Source organism: Microcaecilia unicolor, chromosome 1, assembly GCF_901765095.1.
Source record: "Microcaecilia unicolor chromosome 1, aMicUni1.1, whole genome shotgun sequence".
NCBI classification, from domain to species: domain Eukaryota; kingdom Metazoa; phylum Chordata; class Amphibia; order Gymnophiona; family Siphonopidae; genus Microcaecilia; species Microcaecilia unicolor.
Window position 1 is genome coordinate 542000147 of NC_044031.1, and position 18305 is coordinate 542018451.

The window sequence follows — 18305 nt, forward strand, 5'->3', positions numbered from 1 at the left end:
ACTAATTTTATGGAGAGATATATCAGTTTATTGTTAACAGAGGCATGCCAATATGGACTGGGAAGAAACAAGTATTATACCTCACAAAAGTCTAAGCATGTTATATTACTCATTATTCCTAACAAACATGCCTACGGAAAAAAAATTAAAATATTTTCACTTACCATTGAATCAGAGTTCAGAATTTGTCTCATAAAGTCCAGAAAAGAAGAGGCTAATTCCCCCGTGTCCTTAGTGAAGCTACACATCACTCGTTTCAACAAAACATACAGAACACGCTCATGTTTTCTCAGAGAACTGTTTGGAAAAGGAAAATAAAATATTAGCTACCAATAATGAAGTGTCTTTCTTGAAACTAAAAAGAATCTAATAAAAACAGGAATGCAAGAATATCCTAGTGTTTAGAGCAATAGGCTGACAACCAGGGAAGCCAGAGTTCAAATCCCACTGATATTCCTTGTGATATCCATCAGCAAGTCACTCAATTCTCCAGTACCTCAGATACAGGTCCCGATGATTAGAAGCAAACGCAGGCGCTAAAGGCCATTAGTGTCAGACTAGCACCTGCATTAGTGAGCGCAGAATACTCAGAGGCTCTAGCACGGGAAACAAGTGCGCCAAATAAATGTTAATGGGGTCATTTCCTATTTCTTCCCAAAACTCAGAGAACAACAGGCATTAGGGTGTTTGAAGAAAGGATTTCTCACACTTCTCTTTAAAATTTGCCGTTTTTTATTTAATTTTGAAGCAGAAGGATGCTGTGCAAGCTCCTAAGCACCAGCAGTGAGAAACTAATGTGAGCGAGTTCGAGCAAACCAAAAAGTAAAGTACACATTGACACCTGTTTCCTGTGTTTAAAAATATAAGCCTTCCAAGTAAAAAAAAGATAAATAAAGTTAAAAGCTTATATTTAAAGGCACAGAAAACAAATGCCAACTATAAACATAAATACAATAAATGAGGAAATATGATGTCAGTATAATACAAAAACTATCTCATTGGGATAAGAACTGCAATACTGGATCAGAAAAAGATCCATCTAGTCCAGTATCTTGTTTCTAACAGTGGCCAATCTAAGTTACAAGTACCAGAGACCTAAAAAGTAGCAGAATTCAATGATACTTAACCCGGGGATAAGCAATGTCTTTCCCCATATCTACCTTAACGGTTTATGGACTTTACCTCCAGAAATGTGTCCAAATCTTTTTAAAACAGCTACATTAACTGATTTTACCACATCCTCTAGTAGGAATTTCCAGAGCTTAAATGTGCATTAAGTGATAGTATTTTCTCTGATTAATTTTAAAAGTATTAATATATAATCTCATTGCGAGTCCCCTAGTCACCACTCCACTCTGGATTTTGTAGACTTCTACCATTTCTCTCCTCAGCTATCCAGTGGCGTAGCCAGACCTGACATTTTGGGTGGGCCCAGAGCTAATATGGGTGGGCATTATGTATACAGGTATGAGTAGTGTTTCATGGGATATTACAAAATAATGCCTTAGAGTGCACTTGATGAAAGATAAGTAAATAATCTGCCCAACAGTTGTCCTGTGTCATCATAAACTGCGTACATACTTCATGGAACACCACCATTTTAAAATTTATTTTAAAAATTTCTATCCTGCACTATCCCACAATTTTAGGCAATTACTAGACAAACAGCACTTAAACTTGACCAGACATAAGTCTACTATAATGGCAAACACCTCAACACACATCACAGTATCCTGCAAAATAATTATAGCAATGGTACATATTCATCAAACCTTAACAAACGTAAATGCCTGATTAAACTGTGTTAAAATCACCTTTTTTAAAACTTTAGATAAAAATGGCAAATTGGACACTGGCCTAAAAATATTTGGCAGATCTGTCATAGTCCACAGCTAAGATGTTTCCTCTTACAGTTTTCCACTGTAAAAAAGCGTATTCAGATTCTGATAGGACCTCAGTAATAGCAACATTGTCAAAATCCATTCCCTGCCAGATTCTTTGTGAAGTAACATTAAATCTTATGAAGCTTCTTAGAGCCTTTGTAGAAAACCTTAACACCATCAATTCTGAACACACAAATATCAATAACAGTACCTTTAAAAAGGCAGCAGTGAATATACACAACAGCAATATATGTCCTATTGTAAAAGTCAGACAAGTCAGATTGATATAGGTCCCCACACAAAGCACATGCCAAAACACAGAACAACTCTCACCAATTACAGAATAAAGGATCAAAAATTTGGAATTGTCCCGTAGCCCAGCATCAGCCCCCGAGATGCCAACTTACCCAGTTCCAGGCTGGAAATTTTGGGGCTGTCCTGCATTTCTGCCCACTCCATTCTGTTGCATTATGGGACTCGAAGCACTCAATGGGCACTACAAATCCCACACTGTTTGGGGATATACTACTACTACTACTTATCATTTCTATAGTGCTACAAGGCATACGCAGCGCTGCACACCATATATAAAAAAAAAGACAGTCCCTGCTCAAAGAGCTTACAATCTAGATATAAATTCAAAACCAGGACTGCCCCAAAATCTCCAGCCTGGAACTGGATAACTTGGCATCTCTGCAGCCCTGCCCTTCCCTACCCTTCATACCCCAGCATCAGCCCTGCCCTTGCCTACCCCTTTTCCCATCCTTCCTTGTATCTCGACATCAGTCCTGTCCTTCCCTTCCCCCTTCCCCCCATAGCTCAGCATCAGCCCTCCTCTACCTACTCCTCATAGTCTGGAAACAGTCCCGCCCTTCCCTCTCTCTTCCCCCATAGTCTAACATCCCCTCTTCCCTTCCCAATCACCCACCCCCACCCAGAAGCCCAACATAAAATATCTAATATAATAAAACGCACCGTGAACGTTCTAATGAGGACAACGTTCTGTGAAGCCCTGAAGCCCTGAAGCCATCTGACGTCACTGAAGCTGTAGGGTTCGTGGATTCGTGGTGTGAAGCCTCCCTTCAAGCCAGCCAGCCAGCCGTCTCTGCCCCGCCCTCGCGACAAAACAAACAAATCCGGAAGCGAAACGTCAGGGAAGGAGGCGGCGCTCCCGACGTCTAGCCTCCCTTCGCTGTGTTCCGCCTTCAAAATAAGGCGGAACACAGCGAAGGGAAAGCTACACGTCGGGAGCGCCGCCTCCTTCCCTGACGCTTCGCTGCCGGAAACGCCACGGAGGTAAATTGAAAAAGAAGAAAAAAAAAAACAAAACGATGCATGGATGCAAAGGGGGGACATGGATGCGAAGGGGGGGAGGAGAAGAGGGCGGGCCAGGCTGGGACATGGGATAGAGAGGAGCATGGATGCGAGGGGGGGGGTCATGGAAGGGAGAGAGGGGACTTGCTGGAAAAGGATGAATGGAGGCGGCAGGGGACAGAGGAGCATGGATGGGCATGGATTGCGAGGGCAGGGCTCAGGGAGAGAGGGGAATTGCTGGAAATGGATGAATGGAGGGGGCAGGGGACAGAGGAGCATGGATTGGGAGGGCAGGACTCAGGGAGAGAGGGAAATTGCTGGCTAGGGATGAATAGAGGAGACAGATGGGCATGGATGGATATGGATTGCAGGGCAGGCCTCAGGGAGAGAGGGCAATTGCTGGATAGGGATGAATGGAGGGGCCAGGTGACAAAGGAGCATGGATGGGCATGGATTGGAAGGGCAGGACTCAGGGAGAGGGGAAATGCTGGATAGGGATGAATGGAGGGAACAGATGGGCATGGATGGATATGGATTGCAGGGCAGGCCTCAGGCAGAGAGGGAAAATGCTGGATAGGGATGAATGGAGGGGGCAGGTGACAGAGAAACATGGATGGCCATGGATTGGGAGGGCAGGGCTCAGGGAGAGAGGGGAATTGCTGGAAAGGGATGAATGGAGGGGGCAAGGGACAGAGGAGCATGGATGGGCATTGATTGGGAGGGCAGGGCTCAGGGAGAGAGGGGAATTGCTGGAAAAGGATGAATGGAGGGGCCAGGGGACAGATGGCCATGGATTGGGAGGGCACGGCTCACACTCTCTCTCTGATATACAATGTCTTTCTGACTCTCACTCTCACACACTCTGTCTCACACTGTATCACATTCACTCTCTATGTGCCACACAGTCACTCACACACTCGCTTGGTCTCATACACTCACTCAAACAGAGAATCTGTGTCTCACACACACTCTCTCTCGCCCACACACACACACTCTCTCTCACACTGTGTCTCACATACACACTTGCACACACTCTCATTCTCACACACACACTCTCTCACAAACACACTCACACCCAGACTCACTCTCTCTCACACACACTCACACTTTCACTCTGACTCTCAAACAGTCACTCTCACATACACTCTCCCAAACATACACACTCCGAGGAAAACCTTGCTAGCGCCCGTTTCATTTGTGTCAGAAACGGGCCTTTTTTACTAGTATATATATATTTTTGTTTGTTTGTTTAACCTAGCCACTGCAGATCTCACCCCCACCCAGAAGACCACCAACAGGAAATATACAGCTTTTCTTTAAACTGAACATTGTGAAGACCACACGCACCCAGAAGCCCATCACCATCTAATATAATAAAACGCACCGTGAACGTTCTAATGAGGACAACGTTCTGAAGCCATCTGACGTCACTCCCTGGTTCGTGGGGTTCGTGGAGTTCGTGGCGTTCGTGGTGTGAAGCCATCCAGCCGTCTCTGCCCCGCCCTCGCGCCTAAACAAACAAATACGGAAGCGAAGCGTCAGGGAAGGAGGCGGCGCTCCCGACGTCTAGCCTTCCCTTCGCTGTGTTCCGCCTTCAAAACAAGGCGGAACACAGCGAAGGGAAAGCTAGACGTCGGGAGCGCCGCCTCCTTCCCTGACGCTTCGCTGCACGAACCGCCACGGAGGTAAAGTTAAAAAGAATAAAAAAAAAAAAAAAGGGATGCATGGATGCGAAGGGGGGGGGGGCATGGATGCGAAGGGGGGGGGGGCATGGATGCGAAGGGGGGGGGGGCATGGATGCGAGGCATGGATGCGAAGGGGGGGGGGGAAGAGGGCGGGCCAGGCTGGGACAGGGGGGAGAGAGTAGCATGGATGCGAGGGGGGGGGGGTCATGGAAGGGCGAGAGGGGACTTGCTGGAAAAGGATGAATGGAGGCGGCAGGGGACAGAGGAGCATGGATGGGTATGGATTAGGAGGGCAGGGCACAGGGAGAGAGGGGAATTACTGGAAATGGATGAATGGAGGGGGCAGGGGACAGAGGAGCATGGATGGGCATGGATTGGGAGGGCAGGACTCAGGGAGAGAGGGAAATTGCTGGATAGGGAAAAATGGAGGGGCCAGGTGACAGATGAGCATGGATGGCATGGATTGGAAGGGCAGGACTCAGGGAGAGGGGAATTGCTGGATAGGGATGAATGGAGGGGACAGATGGGCATGGATGGATATGGGTTGCAGAGCAGGCCTCAGGCAGAGAGGGGAAATGCTGGATAGGGAAAAATGGAGGGGCCAGGTGACAGATGAGCATGGATGGGCATGGATTGGAAGGGCAGGACTCAGGGAGAGGGGAATTGCTGGATAGGGATGAATGGAGGGGACAGATGGGCATGGATGGATATGGATTGCAGAGCAGGCCTCAGGCAGAGAGGGGAAATGCTGGATAGGGAAAAATGGAGGGGCCAGGTGACAGATGAGCATGGATGGGCATGGATTGGAAGGGCAGGACTCAGGGAGAGGGGAATTGCTGGATAGGGATGAATGGAGGGGACAGATGGGCATGGATGGATATGGATTGCAGAGCAGGCCTCAGGCAGAGAGGGGAAATGCTGGATAGGGAAAAATGGAGGGGCCAGGTGACAGAGGAGCATGGATGGGCATGGATTGGAAGGGCAGGACTCAGGGAGAGGGGAATTGCTGGATAGGGATGAATGGAGGGGACAGATGGGCATGGATGGATATGGATTGCAGAGCAGGCCTCAGGCAGAGAGGGAAAATGCTGGATAGGGAAAAATGGAGGGGGCAGGTGACAGACAAACATGGATGGCCATGGATTGGGAGGGCAGGGCTCAGGGACAGAGGGGAATTGCTGGAAAAGGATGAATGGAGGGGGCAGGGGACAGATGGCCATGGATTGGGAGGGCACGGCTCACACTGTCTCTCTCATATACAATGTCTTTCTGACTCTCACTCTCACACACTCTGTCTCACACAGTATCACATTCACTCTCTATGTGCCACACAGTCACTCACACACTCGCTTGGTGTCATACACTCACTCTCACAGAGAATCTGTGTCTCACACACACTCTCTCTCTCTCTCACACTGTGTCTCACATACGCACTTGCACACACTCTCATTCTCACACACTCACTCTCTCTCACACACAGTCACTCTCACATACACTCTCTCTCAAACATACACACTTTCACTCTGACTCTCAAACACTCACTCTCACATACACTCTCCCAAACATACACACTCCAAGGAAAACCTTGCTAGCGCCCGTTTCATTTGTGTCAGAAACGGGCCTTTTTTACTAGTTAAATATAAAACTGTTTTTCTTTTCTTTCTTTCTTTTTTTATTACCTGAGGCCAATGCAGAGAAAGTTTCCTGTAGATTTCAGAGAACTCTACAGCCCCGATCAGTGTGTGCAGGTGGTGCAGTGTCGGGGAGAAGTGGGGGAGTAGACTACTGACTCACTCCTGGTACCTGGGGCTGGAGGATAATGAGTGCCCGGATTTCCCCAGCTGCTAAGTTCAAAGCAGCACTGGTCTCCGGGACTTCCGACTTCCTGACTCTGCCACAGGTTTGGGTCCTGGGGGCTGACTGAGACCTGAGCTGTGCAGGATCCATGATCGCACAGCAGGGGCAAACAAACATCAGTGAGTCAGTGAACACTAAAAAGAACTGCTTACTATTGCAGCAGCCATATGGAATGGAAGCAGAACAGCTGAGCCGACGGAGGTAAGCACCTTAACAGCACAGCAGGGAACAAACTAACAAAGACCCCGATGCCCGACTCCAGAGTCCAGAACAGAGTAAAGTAGCAAACATGGCAGTACAGCATGAGGGTTGCTACTTTGCTTGCTGAAGGTCTGTTGTAGCACTGGTAAATTAAAAAAAATAACACCAGAACTGCAGGGCTCAGCTCACAAGATTTGTTTCACTACTTTCTACACATAGCTGACTGAGCTAAGTGATTGGAGCATCAGCGATGTGATGTGCAGGGCAGCTGGCACCTGATTGGTGATCACTGAGACTGGGTGGGCCTGAGCCAAAAATGGGTGGGCCTGGGCCCACCCAGGCCCACCCGTAGCTACGCCCCTGCAGCTATCTCTTCTACAAGTCAAAAAACACTAACCTCTTTAATCATTCCTTTTAACACCATGGAGAAATATAGAGGCATTATGATATTGTTTGTTTTATTCTCTATTCCTTTCCTAACAATTCCTGACATTGCTTTTTTTGGCTGTAGCCACAAGCAGAGCATAAGATTTTTATTGTCCATGATGACACCTAGAAACCTTTTCTGGGATAGTGACTCCTAATGTGGAACCTAACATCACTTAGCTATAATTTGAGCTGTTCTTCCCAACGTGCATCACCTTGTGCTTTTGAAGCTCAGTCTTCCAGTCTCATATGGTCCTCCTGCAATTTCTCATAGTCCACATGAAATTTAAAATCTTTGAATAATTTTGTGTTATCTGCAAATTTGACTGCTTCACTCAGTAGTCCCATTTCCATTATATATGCGTTACAAAGCACCTGTCCCATTAGAGATCCCTGTGGTGTTCCATTGTTCACCCTCCTCTACTGAGAGAATTGGCCATTTAACCCTATTCTGTTTTCTTTTAACCAGTTCCCAAACCCCAACAGGACATTGCCTCCTATCCCATAGATTTTTACTGTCCTGAGGAGTCTCGTGAGGGACTTTATAAAATGCTTTCTGAAAATGTAAATACACTACGTGAATTAGCTCACCGTTATCTACACTTATTCATTGCCCCATTCTTGGGAACCGGTCTCGTCTGCAAATTCTACACCCTGAAAACTATCCCCCCCCCCTCCACGTGACTGCCCCGTCTCCAAAAACTATATCCCCACAACTGCTTCCACCCTCAAAAACTTTCTCCAGGAAATGCCTCAACACGAATACAATGCACAGAGGGTTGGAAAGAATATCCATGAAGCTTGCTCTGCATGCTTTCCCCACTTGTTATATTAATTTTGGGTTTAGCTTACTTTTTCATTAGCAGTTCATGAAGAGTTATACACAGCTACAGTAGGTATTTGTGCTCCAAAATAGTTTACAATCCAAGGGCTAGATTTATTAGAAGGTGCTACCATATTAACCTGAGTCAATCCAAGTTATTATGCTCTAATACACTAGTAAATGTATACCTAAGTTTGTACCCAAGGTAACTCAATGAAGTGACTTGCCCAGGTAACAAGATGTCAGTAAGAATTAACACTGTTTTCCCTGATTCTCATCCTGCTTCTGTTCCACAGCAGGTAAATAGCATTTGTTATTGCATATTAATGAGTATGGAGAATATGAACCTCTTTTATAAAGTCTAATGGTTAAAAATAGGCCACTTTCTCCATAAGTCTGGAAAGAAAAGAAGACTCTAGAATGCCCAATAGTAACATAGTGACGGCAGATAAAGACCTGAATGGTCCATCAAGTCTATCCAACAGTCACATTCATTATCATTTCAAGATTTAAATCAACAATGAACATATTATATACTTGATCATGGTTTTTCTTTGGTGTTTCTGGGACATAGACCATAGAAGTCTGCCCAGCTCTGTCCCTATGTTCCAGCTATTGGAGTTGCCATCAAAGCCCATTCCAGCCTATCATAATCAGTCTTGTTGGTTGTGGGACAAAGACCATAGAAGTCTGCCTGGCAGTGTCCTCATATTCCAAACCACTGGAATTTCCGCTGAAGCTCTCTCCAGCCCATCCTAAGACTGTATAAGGCAGCCCAGCACCGGCCTTAGTTGATGCAGCCAGAGTCACCATCTAAGCACCACTTGACATGCAAGCACATATGCAATCCTTTAAGTTTTGTTTTTTATATCACTCCTTTTCCAATTAGAGAACCTCTGAGTTCTCCCACACTTTTTTGAATTCTGAAAACATTTTTTTCCACCACCTCCCTCGGGAGGTCATACCAGGCATCTAACACCCTCTCCATGAAAGAATTTTCTGTCATTACTCCTAAGTCTACCACCCCAAAACCTCAATTCATGCCCTCTAGTTTTATCACTTTCCCCTTCTCCGGAAAACATTTGTTTCTATATTAATACTTTTCAAGAATTTAAATGTCTGTATCATATCTCCCCTGCTCCTCCTCTCCTCTAGGGTATACATATTCAGGTCTTCCAATCTCTTCTCATATGTCCTTTGGCGCAAGCCCCATATCATTATTGTTGCCTTTCTTTGGACCGCTTCAAGTCTTCTTACATCTTTAGCAAGATACGGCCTCCAAAACTGAACACAATACTCTAGGTGGGGCCTCACCAACAACTTGTACAGGGGCATCAAAATCTTTCTTCTGCTGGTTACATCTCTCTATTTACAGCCTTGCATCCTTCTGGCTATGGCCACCGCCTTGTCACACTGTTTCGTCGCCTTCAGATCCAATCACCTTAAGATCCCTCTCCCCCTGTGTGCATATCAGCTTCTCACTGCCTAGCAAATATGTCTCTCTTGGATTTCTACTCCCTAAGTGCATCACTTTGCACTTCTTAGCATTGAATTTTAATTGCCAAACATTATACCATTCTTCTAACTTATTCAGATCCTTTTTCAAGTTTTCCACTCTCTCTGGAGTGTCCACTCTGTTACAAATCTTAGTATCATCAGCAAAAAGGCAGACCTTACCTTCTAAACCTTTGGCAATGTCGCTCACAAATATACTGAACAGAATCGGTTCCAGCACCGATCCATGAGGCACTCCACTAATCACCTTTCCTTCCTCTGAGTGAATTCCATTAGCCACTATACTCTGGAGTCTGTCAACCAGTTCCTAATCCAGTTCACCACTTTGGGTCCTAACTTCAGTCCATCAAGTTTATTCCAGAGCCTCCTATGAGGAACTGTGTCAAAGGCTTTGCTGAAATCTAAGTAGATTACATCTAGCGCAGGTCCTCAAGCCAATTCTCTGGTCACCTAGTCAAAGAATTCAGATTCCTTTGGCATGATTTACTTTTGGTAAAATCATGTTGTCTCACATCTTGTAACCTATTGGATTCCAGGAAATTCACTAGCCTTTCCTTCAGCATCGCTTCCATTACTTTTCCAATAACCAAAGTGAGGTTTATCAGCCTGTAGTTTCCAGTTTCTTCTGTCACTACTTTTGTGAACAGGGTCCACATCTGCTCTTCTCCGATCCCAAGGAACCTCCCCCATCTTCAAGAATTTATTAAACAAATCTTAGAGGATCCATCAGAACCTCTCTGAGCTCCCTCAATATCCACAGATGGATCCCATCCAGTCCCACAGCTTTGACCACCTTCAGTTTTTGGCAATGTCACTCACAAATATACTGAACAGAATCGGGTCCACCACCAATCACCTTTCCTTCCTCTGAGTGAATTCCATTAGCCACTATACTCTGGAGTCTGTCTGTCAACCAGTTCCTAATCCAGTTCACCTTCTTCCATAAACAGTGCTATATCCACTCCATTCTCATATGTACTTTTGCCAGTCAATCGTGGTCCTTCTCCATGATTTTCTTCTGTGAACATTTGCTTTTTCCTCATCATTCTCTACATAGCAGTTCACAGCATCTTTCAGTCTCACAATTCCATTTTTAATCTTCCTCCTTTCACTAATATACCTGAAAAAATTCTTGTTGCCCCTCCTTACATTTCTAGCAGCTTGTTCTTCCGTTTGCGCTTTTGCCAGTTGTATCTCTCTCGTGGCTTCTTTCAGTTTCATTCGGTATTCGTCTCAGTGTTCCTCTTCTTGTTTTTTTCAGTATTTCATGAACGACAACTCTTTAGCCTTTATTTTCTCAGCCACTTGCTTGGAGAACCATATCAGTTTCTCTTGCTTTTATTTACTCTCCTTACATAAAAGTTAGTAGCCATATTTATAGCTCCTTTCAGCTTGGTCCACTGCCTTTCCACTTCTTGTATGTCCTCCTAGCCCATCAGCTCTTTCTTCAGGAATTCCCTCATTTTGCTAAAGTCAGCATGTCTGAAATCCAGTGAGTTTTGAGTGGCTACCCTCCTACCTTTAGCTGTTATATCAAACCAAACTATTTGATGATCACTGCTTCCCAGGTAGGCACCCACTCGGACATTAGAAATACTTTATCCATTTGTGAGCACCAGATCCAACGTTGCTCTTTCCCTCGTGGGTTCTGTTACCATTTGTCTAAGCAAAGTACTTTGTAAAGTGTCCATAATCTCTGGAGATGGAACTTTCCAATTCGCATCTGGCTGGTTGAAATCTCCCAGCAACAGCACCTTTCTTTTCTTTCCCAACTTTTGGATATCTGTAACCAGATCTTTATCTAGTTCCTCCGATTATGTCGGAGGTCTGTTGACAACACACATGTGGACAGAGGCTCCATCATCTCTTTTCAAGGTGATCCATATCGTTTCTTCCTTTCCCCAGGCCCCTCGCATTTCAGTCACTGTGATACTGTTTCTCACATACAGAGCTATTCCTTTACCTTTGCGACCATCTCTATCCTTCCTAAATAGATTGTAGCCTGGTATGTTTGCATCCCATTCATGGGAATCATTTAACCATGTCTCTGTGATAGCAACAATGTCTAAGTCTGCCTCTAACATCAGGGCTTGAGGATCATGAACTTTGTTGCTTAAACTGTGAGCATTTGTGGTTATCACTTTCCAGCTACATTTCAGTGGCACTCATCTTCTGTTTAGTTTTTTCTTTAGTCTCCTTGCTGTGTTGGTAAGAAGTGATTTGCTAAGATAGCTTTTTTCATTACAACGGTTACACCTTGTCTTTTTCTGGGGGTGACCCCTGGAAGTGACCTGTCTCCACATGCCACCCCTCCTTCTAGTTTAAACACCTAGATACATATTGTCTGAATTTCTCTCCAAGGATTTATTTTTCCTGCCACAGTGAGATGCAGTCCATCATTACAATATAGTCTTTCTTTGTTTCCCATGTATTGCCCCATCCTCCTATGTACCTAAAACCTTCTTGATGACACCAGGCTTTAAGCCACCTATTGAAATTCACTATATTTTGTAAATGTTTCTCACGCTTTCCAAAAGTAGGTAATACTTCAGAAAAAGCTACCATTAAGGCTTTAACCCCTCCCCCAACTCCTGAAAAGCTCTCTGTGCTGCAAGTGGGATATTACTGGCCAGGTCATTTGTTCCCAGGTGGATAACAACATCCATGTTAGACTCCTTACTTTCTTCTCTGATTATAATCAACCTCCACTTCCCTAATTGCAAAGGCATAAAATACAAAGTGCTGCACGCGTCAACCTTTTCTTATATGAGCACACAATTCTGGAACAAACTACCACGAAACCTGAAAACGATCTACGAACTAACCGACTTCCGCAAACTATTAAAGACCCATCTCTTTGAAAAAATCTATCGAAAGGATCAAAACACATGAAGTCCACACATACTGATAGCAATGCATCAATACATTCTCTTCTGTAATCCCCCGCAATTTTAACACATTTAAACCTTAATTTACAGGTAAAAAATAGAAAAATATTATACCCAAACGTTCTCTTGCTATTGCTCTGTTGCCCTATCAGTATCCGTTGTTCTTCTATTGGTCAGTTGTTCTTTTCCATCGTTTTATTCCCCTTAACGATACTTGGACTTTGTTTTAACTTAACTCCTCACAATGTAACCATAATCATGTTGTAACAGATTGTACTTCCATCATTACAATGTATTGTAAGCCACACTGAGCCCGCAAATAGGTGGGAAAATGTGGGATACAAATGCAATAAATAAAAATAAATAAAATTTGTCTGGTACTCCTGGTAGCTGCGGAGTCTGGAAGGCATTTCACTTTGCTGGGCCCCTTGAACTCTGTTTCAAAGTTAATGCCTTTGATAATAGAATCCCCTAGCAGCAACAATTTTCTGGTATGAGATTCTTTATTAGTGCTTTGAGGGTGTCTTTTCTTGGGACACCTTCATTACTTTTTGTTCCACCTCATTTCTATTTTCTGGAGCATCACAGTGCTGTAATGGAGCAAAAGAATTCTGTAGGGGCAACAATTGTGAGAGTGGAAGCTTCTGTGCCACATGTCGGTCTATCTGAGTCTACTGTGATCCATCTATTCTTAGGTGGTTTTATTCTTTGAGGCAGGGGTGAGAAACTAGTATGATTCTGTGCAGTGATAGATGCTGCTTTAATTGCATCCAATTCCTGCTTTACTTTGCTGAGCTCATGTTATACTAGCAAGCTGAAGACAGATATGAGTAGAAAACCCTGGAGAGAGTGGGTGTGGGAAGAGTGGGTGGGACTGTAAGTCCTCTATCAAAAGAGTTCTGGGGCAAGCAATGTCATAATTTGCTAAAATAACCACATTAAGTTTGATACAACAGTCAAATTCAGCTAGAAACTAACTTTTCACCTGTAAATCTAAATATTGCTAATAATTATAGAAGCTCTGTAATAGTGAGCCTGTTTTTTTTTTTCAAAATGGGTTCGCTTACCATTTCTTAAGTGTGAACAGCAAACAACCATGGATCAGCATGGCACTGAATACAATGGCTGGCTAGGGGGCTAGGTCTTGTCTTAGGTCGCTGATAAATTTGGGAGGTATGGGTTTCTAATACAGAAGTGAATTCATTTCATTCTCATTTCATGGGAGAACCACCTGAACTCATACACTAGGATACAACCTGACCTGCATGAAGCAAATAAACTAGTGTTAAAGTGGACTCCTCAGAAAGATTTATAAACATGAAGAGTAAGGGGACAGTATCAGTTTGGATCTTCAAATCAAAGAAATTGCAGAAAATTGTCAGGGAAATATCCTTGGTGGCAGAGTGCAGAACTTTGGAAAGTTTCTTCATTAGTTGTAATACTTTCATGTTGTGGTTTTCTCTTAGCTCAAGTTGTTTGGCAACACATATTTTTGCCAGCCAAATAGCTGTGACGATGTAATAAGGCAGAGCCGGCTGCCCGAAGAATGCTAAACTGCACAGAAAGAGGCATGACCAGCAGAACAAAGGAGGTGTTGATGCCCCTGTACAAAGTTGTTGGTGAGACCCCACTTGAAGTATTGTGTCCAGTTTTCGAGGTCGTATCTCTTCCAAGAATATAAAAAGACTTAAGGTGGTTCAGAGAAAGGTGACAAAAATGGTACAGGATTTGTGCCAAAAGACATATTAGAAGAGACTGTGTAGGGATCAGACCCCTGCCTATACAGCTGCAATACAGAGCTTGGCTCAACCGCCTGCAATTTATTCTTCAAACTGTCATACAGCACAGTGAACTTTAGCCTGAATTTGATCCTTAGCAAGAAACTGTGGCCCACTCAGCTGATACAACTCCTGACCAGTACTGCCTCAGGAACCTCTACAACTTTGGTCACTATGGACCAGAGCCAAGTTCCTCAAATAGGTGAGGTCATAAAGACTGTTGGAGCCTGGGTTCCCAGAACTGCAATGTGAATGCTGTAAAATTCATATTATTGGAGTCTCCCAAATCAGGATAGTCGGAACAGTGTGAAGTGTTTACCTTATCTATGGAGATAAGGCCTCTACCTGATCAGTATAAGAGAGACCTCTCTGGGAACCACAAGCTATCTGATCACTTCATCAGATCTGAGTTGGTACTGGTCCCAGTGCGCAGCTTGTAGATCCGGCTGGTTTCCACTACTTGACCCTGCATTGCTGCAACACTTCCGAGTTCCTCTGCTGGTGTGACTTCTCTGGACCTGCAGCCTCTTTTGGGGGGGGGGGGGGGGGAGACAACTCTTCACTCTATTATTGCTAGTGGGTAATTCAGGAAGCATAATTTAAGGCCTGCAAGGAAAAGTGTGTTTACTCTGATGAGAAGTGTTCTCACAATAATGTAAGAACTGTTTATTGTATTTCCCTGAGCTTCCTAGTATGGGTGCACAAGTCTCACATTCTAATTACCACTGTTTTTATCTTGCCTGCTATTTGCTTTTAAATAAATTCTGCTTTTATTTTTATAAATATCTGGGCCTTGTGTCATTGCTTGTCAGTATTATTCAGGAGCCTTAGAAGTGCTTAGCTAAAGGGAATGTAGCCTAATAATCCTGATAACAGAGTACTACCATTACATATAATTAGCCATCCCTTTTGTACAGTGTCCTACAGAAAGCACTGTATATCTGTTTTGCTCCTACAAGTGGAAGACTAGAAAAAGTATATCCTAGAGAAAAGGAGACAGAGAGGTGATATGGCACAGACACTTAACTACTTGAAATGTATTAATATACAAATAAATCTCTTCCAGAGATGTAGGGGCAGTAGAACAAGAGGGCATAAATTGAGATTGCAGGGAAGTAGACTTAGGAGTAACGTCAGGAAATATTTTTTCACAGAGAGGATAGTGGATGCTTGGAATGCCCTTCCAGGAGAGGTGGTAGAAGCAAAAACAGTGAGTGAATTATAAAACATGTGAGTAGAAAGAGTTAATGCAATGGAGTCAGATAGTTTCAAAATGGCACTGGAGACAAGAGGATCACCAACTGAGTTTCCCAAAGGTGTGAACCAAGTATCCAAAGCCAAGATAAGAACTCCGGGCAAAGGTTCATCCAAAAGTAGTCCTCTAGATTCCACTAGCCAGTAACCCACCAATGAACATTCCTCAATTCTCTCCAGACAATGACTCCATTGCATTAACTCTTGCTACCAGGGTTCCTGAAGAAGATAACGAAACAGAGCTCTGTAGAACCATCGGTTGGAGAGTTTTTGGACTTCCAATTTTTGAACTTTGAGGTAAATACTTTGCATTTTTCAACATTGAGTATTGTTTGAATTTGGAGTCTTCTCTTTTTTTTTTTTCTTTTTTGGGGACATTGTATTCCATTTGGGGATGATTTAATCAATTTCACTATTATATACACATGGAATGAGTGACTTGAGGATGTATCTAGGCATCAAATGCTAGAGCACTAAACAAAAGAGCTCAGAGCTCTTTTGTCCTAGTAAGCTTTAGACACAGGCAGCATCTTAGCTTAGATAACTGAGAGTCACCTTTTCATCACAATATTATTATTTGTTCACATCCCTTTGTTTGAATAGTTGGGGATATTTTCTCTTTTATTCAATTACGTACACCATCTCCACTAGAATGGCAAGCTCTCTCATTAAGCAGTAGCTATATTTCATGGAACCAATGAAAAGTTTCTGGGGTGTCTGGTTGAATTAGATTTGATGGTGACAAGAATATCTGACAAAGTAGTAACGTCTCCATTCCAGGTCTTCAATTGGTCCTATTTTAGTTTGCTGAAGGAGCTTCCAGATACTATCACTGATGATCAAAGTCATATTTTTCTGGGGTTTTGGGATCAAGAACAAAGAGGACTTTTTAAATTTATTTATTTACATATACTTGATATACCATATACACCAAAAACTGCCAAGTGATTTATAAATACAAAAGTTAACTGCCAGAGAAGAGAGAAACAGAAAGGAGAGAAATCAAGGTTTAGTGAAGTAGGCAAGATTAAAAAGGTGGGTTTTTAGGGCTGCTTTAAACTTAACATAGGAGGTTTCCAACTGGAGGTGAGCAGGTAATGAGTTCCAAAGCTTAGGACCGACATAGCTGATGGCTGTAGCATAGGTGGTGTCAAGGTGAATAACAGATGGAAGGGGAAGCCAGCAGTGGAGGAGTGAAATGGACAGGAGGGAGTGTAAAGGACAAAGAAAGAGGATAGACAGTCCAGTGCTAAGGGGAGATGAGACCTGAAAACAAGAATTAAGAGTTTAAACTGAATTTGAGCAGAGAGGGGTAACCACTGATCCTAGCAAAGCAGTGAAGTGACATGATCAAATGGTTTAGAGTGGTGTAGGAGGCGTACTGTAGTAGATTGGACCAGTTGTAAGCATTTAAGAGAAGAAAGGGGTAGACCAGCATACAAGGAATTACAGTAGTCAAGGTGTGTGATTACTAGGCAAAGGAGGAGAGAACAAATGGCAGAAAGCGAGAAGGGTAGGTGGCACAAATACAATGAAGGACAGCATGAATACTATGAAAGGCAAAGAAAGGCTTTGAGGACAGCATTTATTTGAACTTTGTAAGTTAAGAAGGTTGTCAAAATGAACGCTAAGAATCTTCACTGAATCTTTGAACTCCAGAGGTTGCTGGGCAATGTTGGGGGGAAATGGAACAACAGTATGAGGGCTGGGGAAAAGAATTGCCTCACAGGTTTTGGAATTTAATAGTAAAATCCTCAAAAGGGTAATGATCTGACCAATTGACAGAGTCAACCATAACTAAATTGCTATTTAAATTCATGCTAGATGAGTGAAATTTCCAGCCGAGAGTGCCATTGCAAGACAGAAAAATCCCTATTAACTATCAAGTCTGCCCAACCATATCATCTACTAATCCTTTCTGTCCCTTAGAGACCCTATGCACTTGTCCCATGCTTTGCTGAATTCAGATACAGTCTCTGTCTCTGCAATATCCACTGGGAGGCCGTTCCACGCATGCATCACACTTTCTATAAGGAACTATATCCTTAAATTGCTCCTGAGTCTATCCACTTTCATCTTCATCCTACACCCCTCGTTCCAGAGCTTCCTTTCAATTGAAAGAGCATTGACTCCTATGCATTTATGCTACAGAGGTATTTAAACATCTTTATCATATCTCTCCTCTCTCGCCTTTCTTCCAAAGTAAGCGAGATCTTTTAAGTCTGTCCCCATATGTTTTATAAAGAACACTGACCGTTTTAGAAGCCACCCTCTGGACCAACTTCATCCTGTTTATATCTTTCTGAAGATGTGATCTCCCGAATTTATTGCACATAGTACTCTCAATGAGGTCTCCCCGAAGACTTATACAGAGGCACTATCATCTCCTTTTTCCTGCTGGCCATTCTTCTCTCTGAGCATTCTTCTGGCTTTTGCAGTCACCTTTACTACCTGTTTGACCACCTAAAGATAGTTAGATATGATCACTCCAAGGACCCACTCTCCTTTCATGCACAGAAGCACTTTACCTCCTATACTATATCTCTCTTCAGAGTTTTGTAGCCCAAACGCATGACCCTGAAATTTTCAGCACTAAATCTTAGCTGTCTATTTCTAAACCTTTATCTAAGCTTAGTTAGATCCATTCTCACGCTATCCACCCCATCTGGGGTGCCTACCCA

General features: G+C 43.5%; 1 protein-coding gene across 1 annotated transcript in view; it reads right to left on the reverse strand.

The window, feature by feature from the left end:
- The window catches only part of VIRMA (vir like m6A methyltransferase associated), a 341503-nt gene that overhangs the window by 49002 nt on the left and 274196 nt on the right, over window positions 1-18305 (reverse strand). Inside the window, exon 17 of the mRNA XM_030216723.1 lies at window positions 165-297. Within this exon, the coding sequence (XP_030072583.1) occupies window positions 165-297 (133 nt within the window). The remainder of the gene's footprint in view (window positions 1-164; window positions 298-18305) is intronic.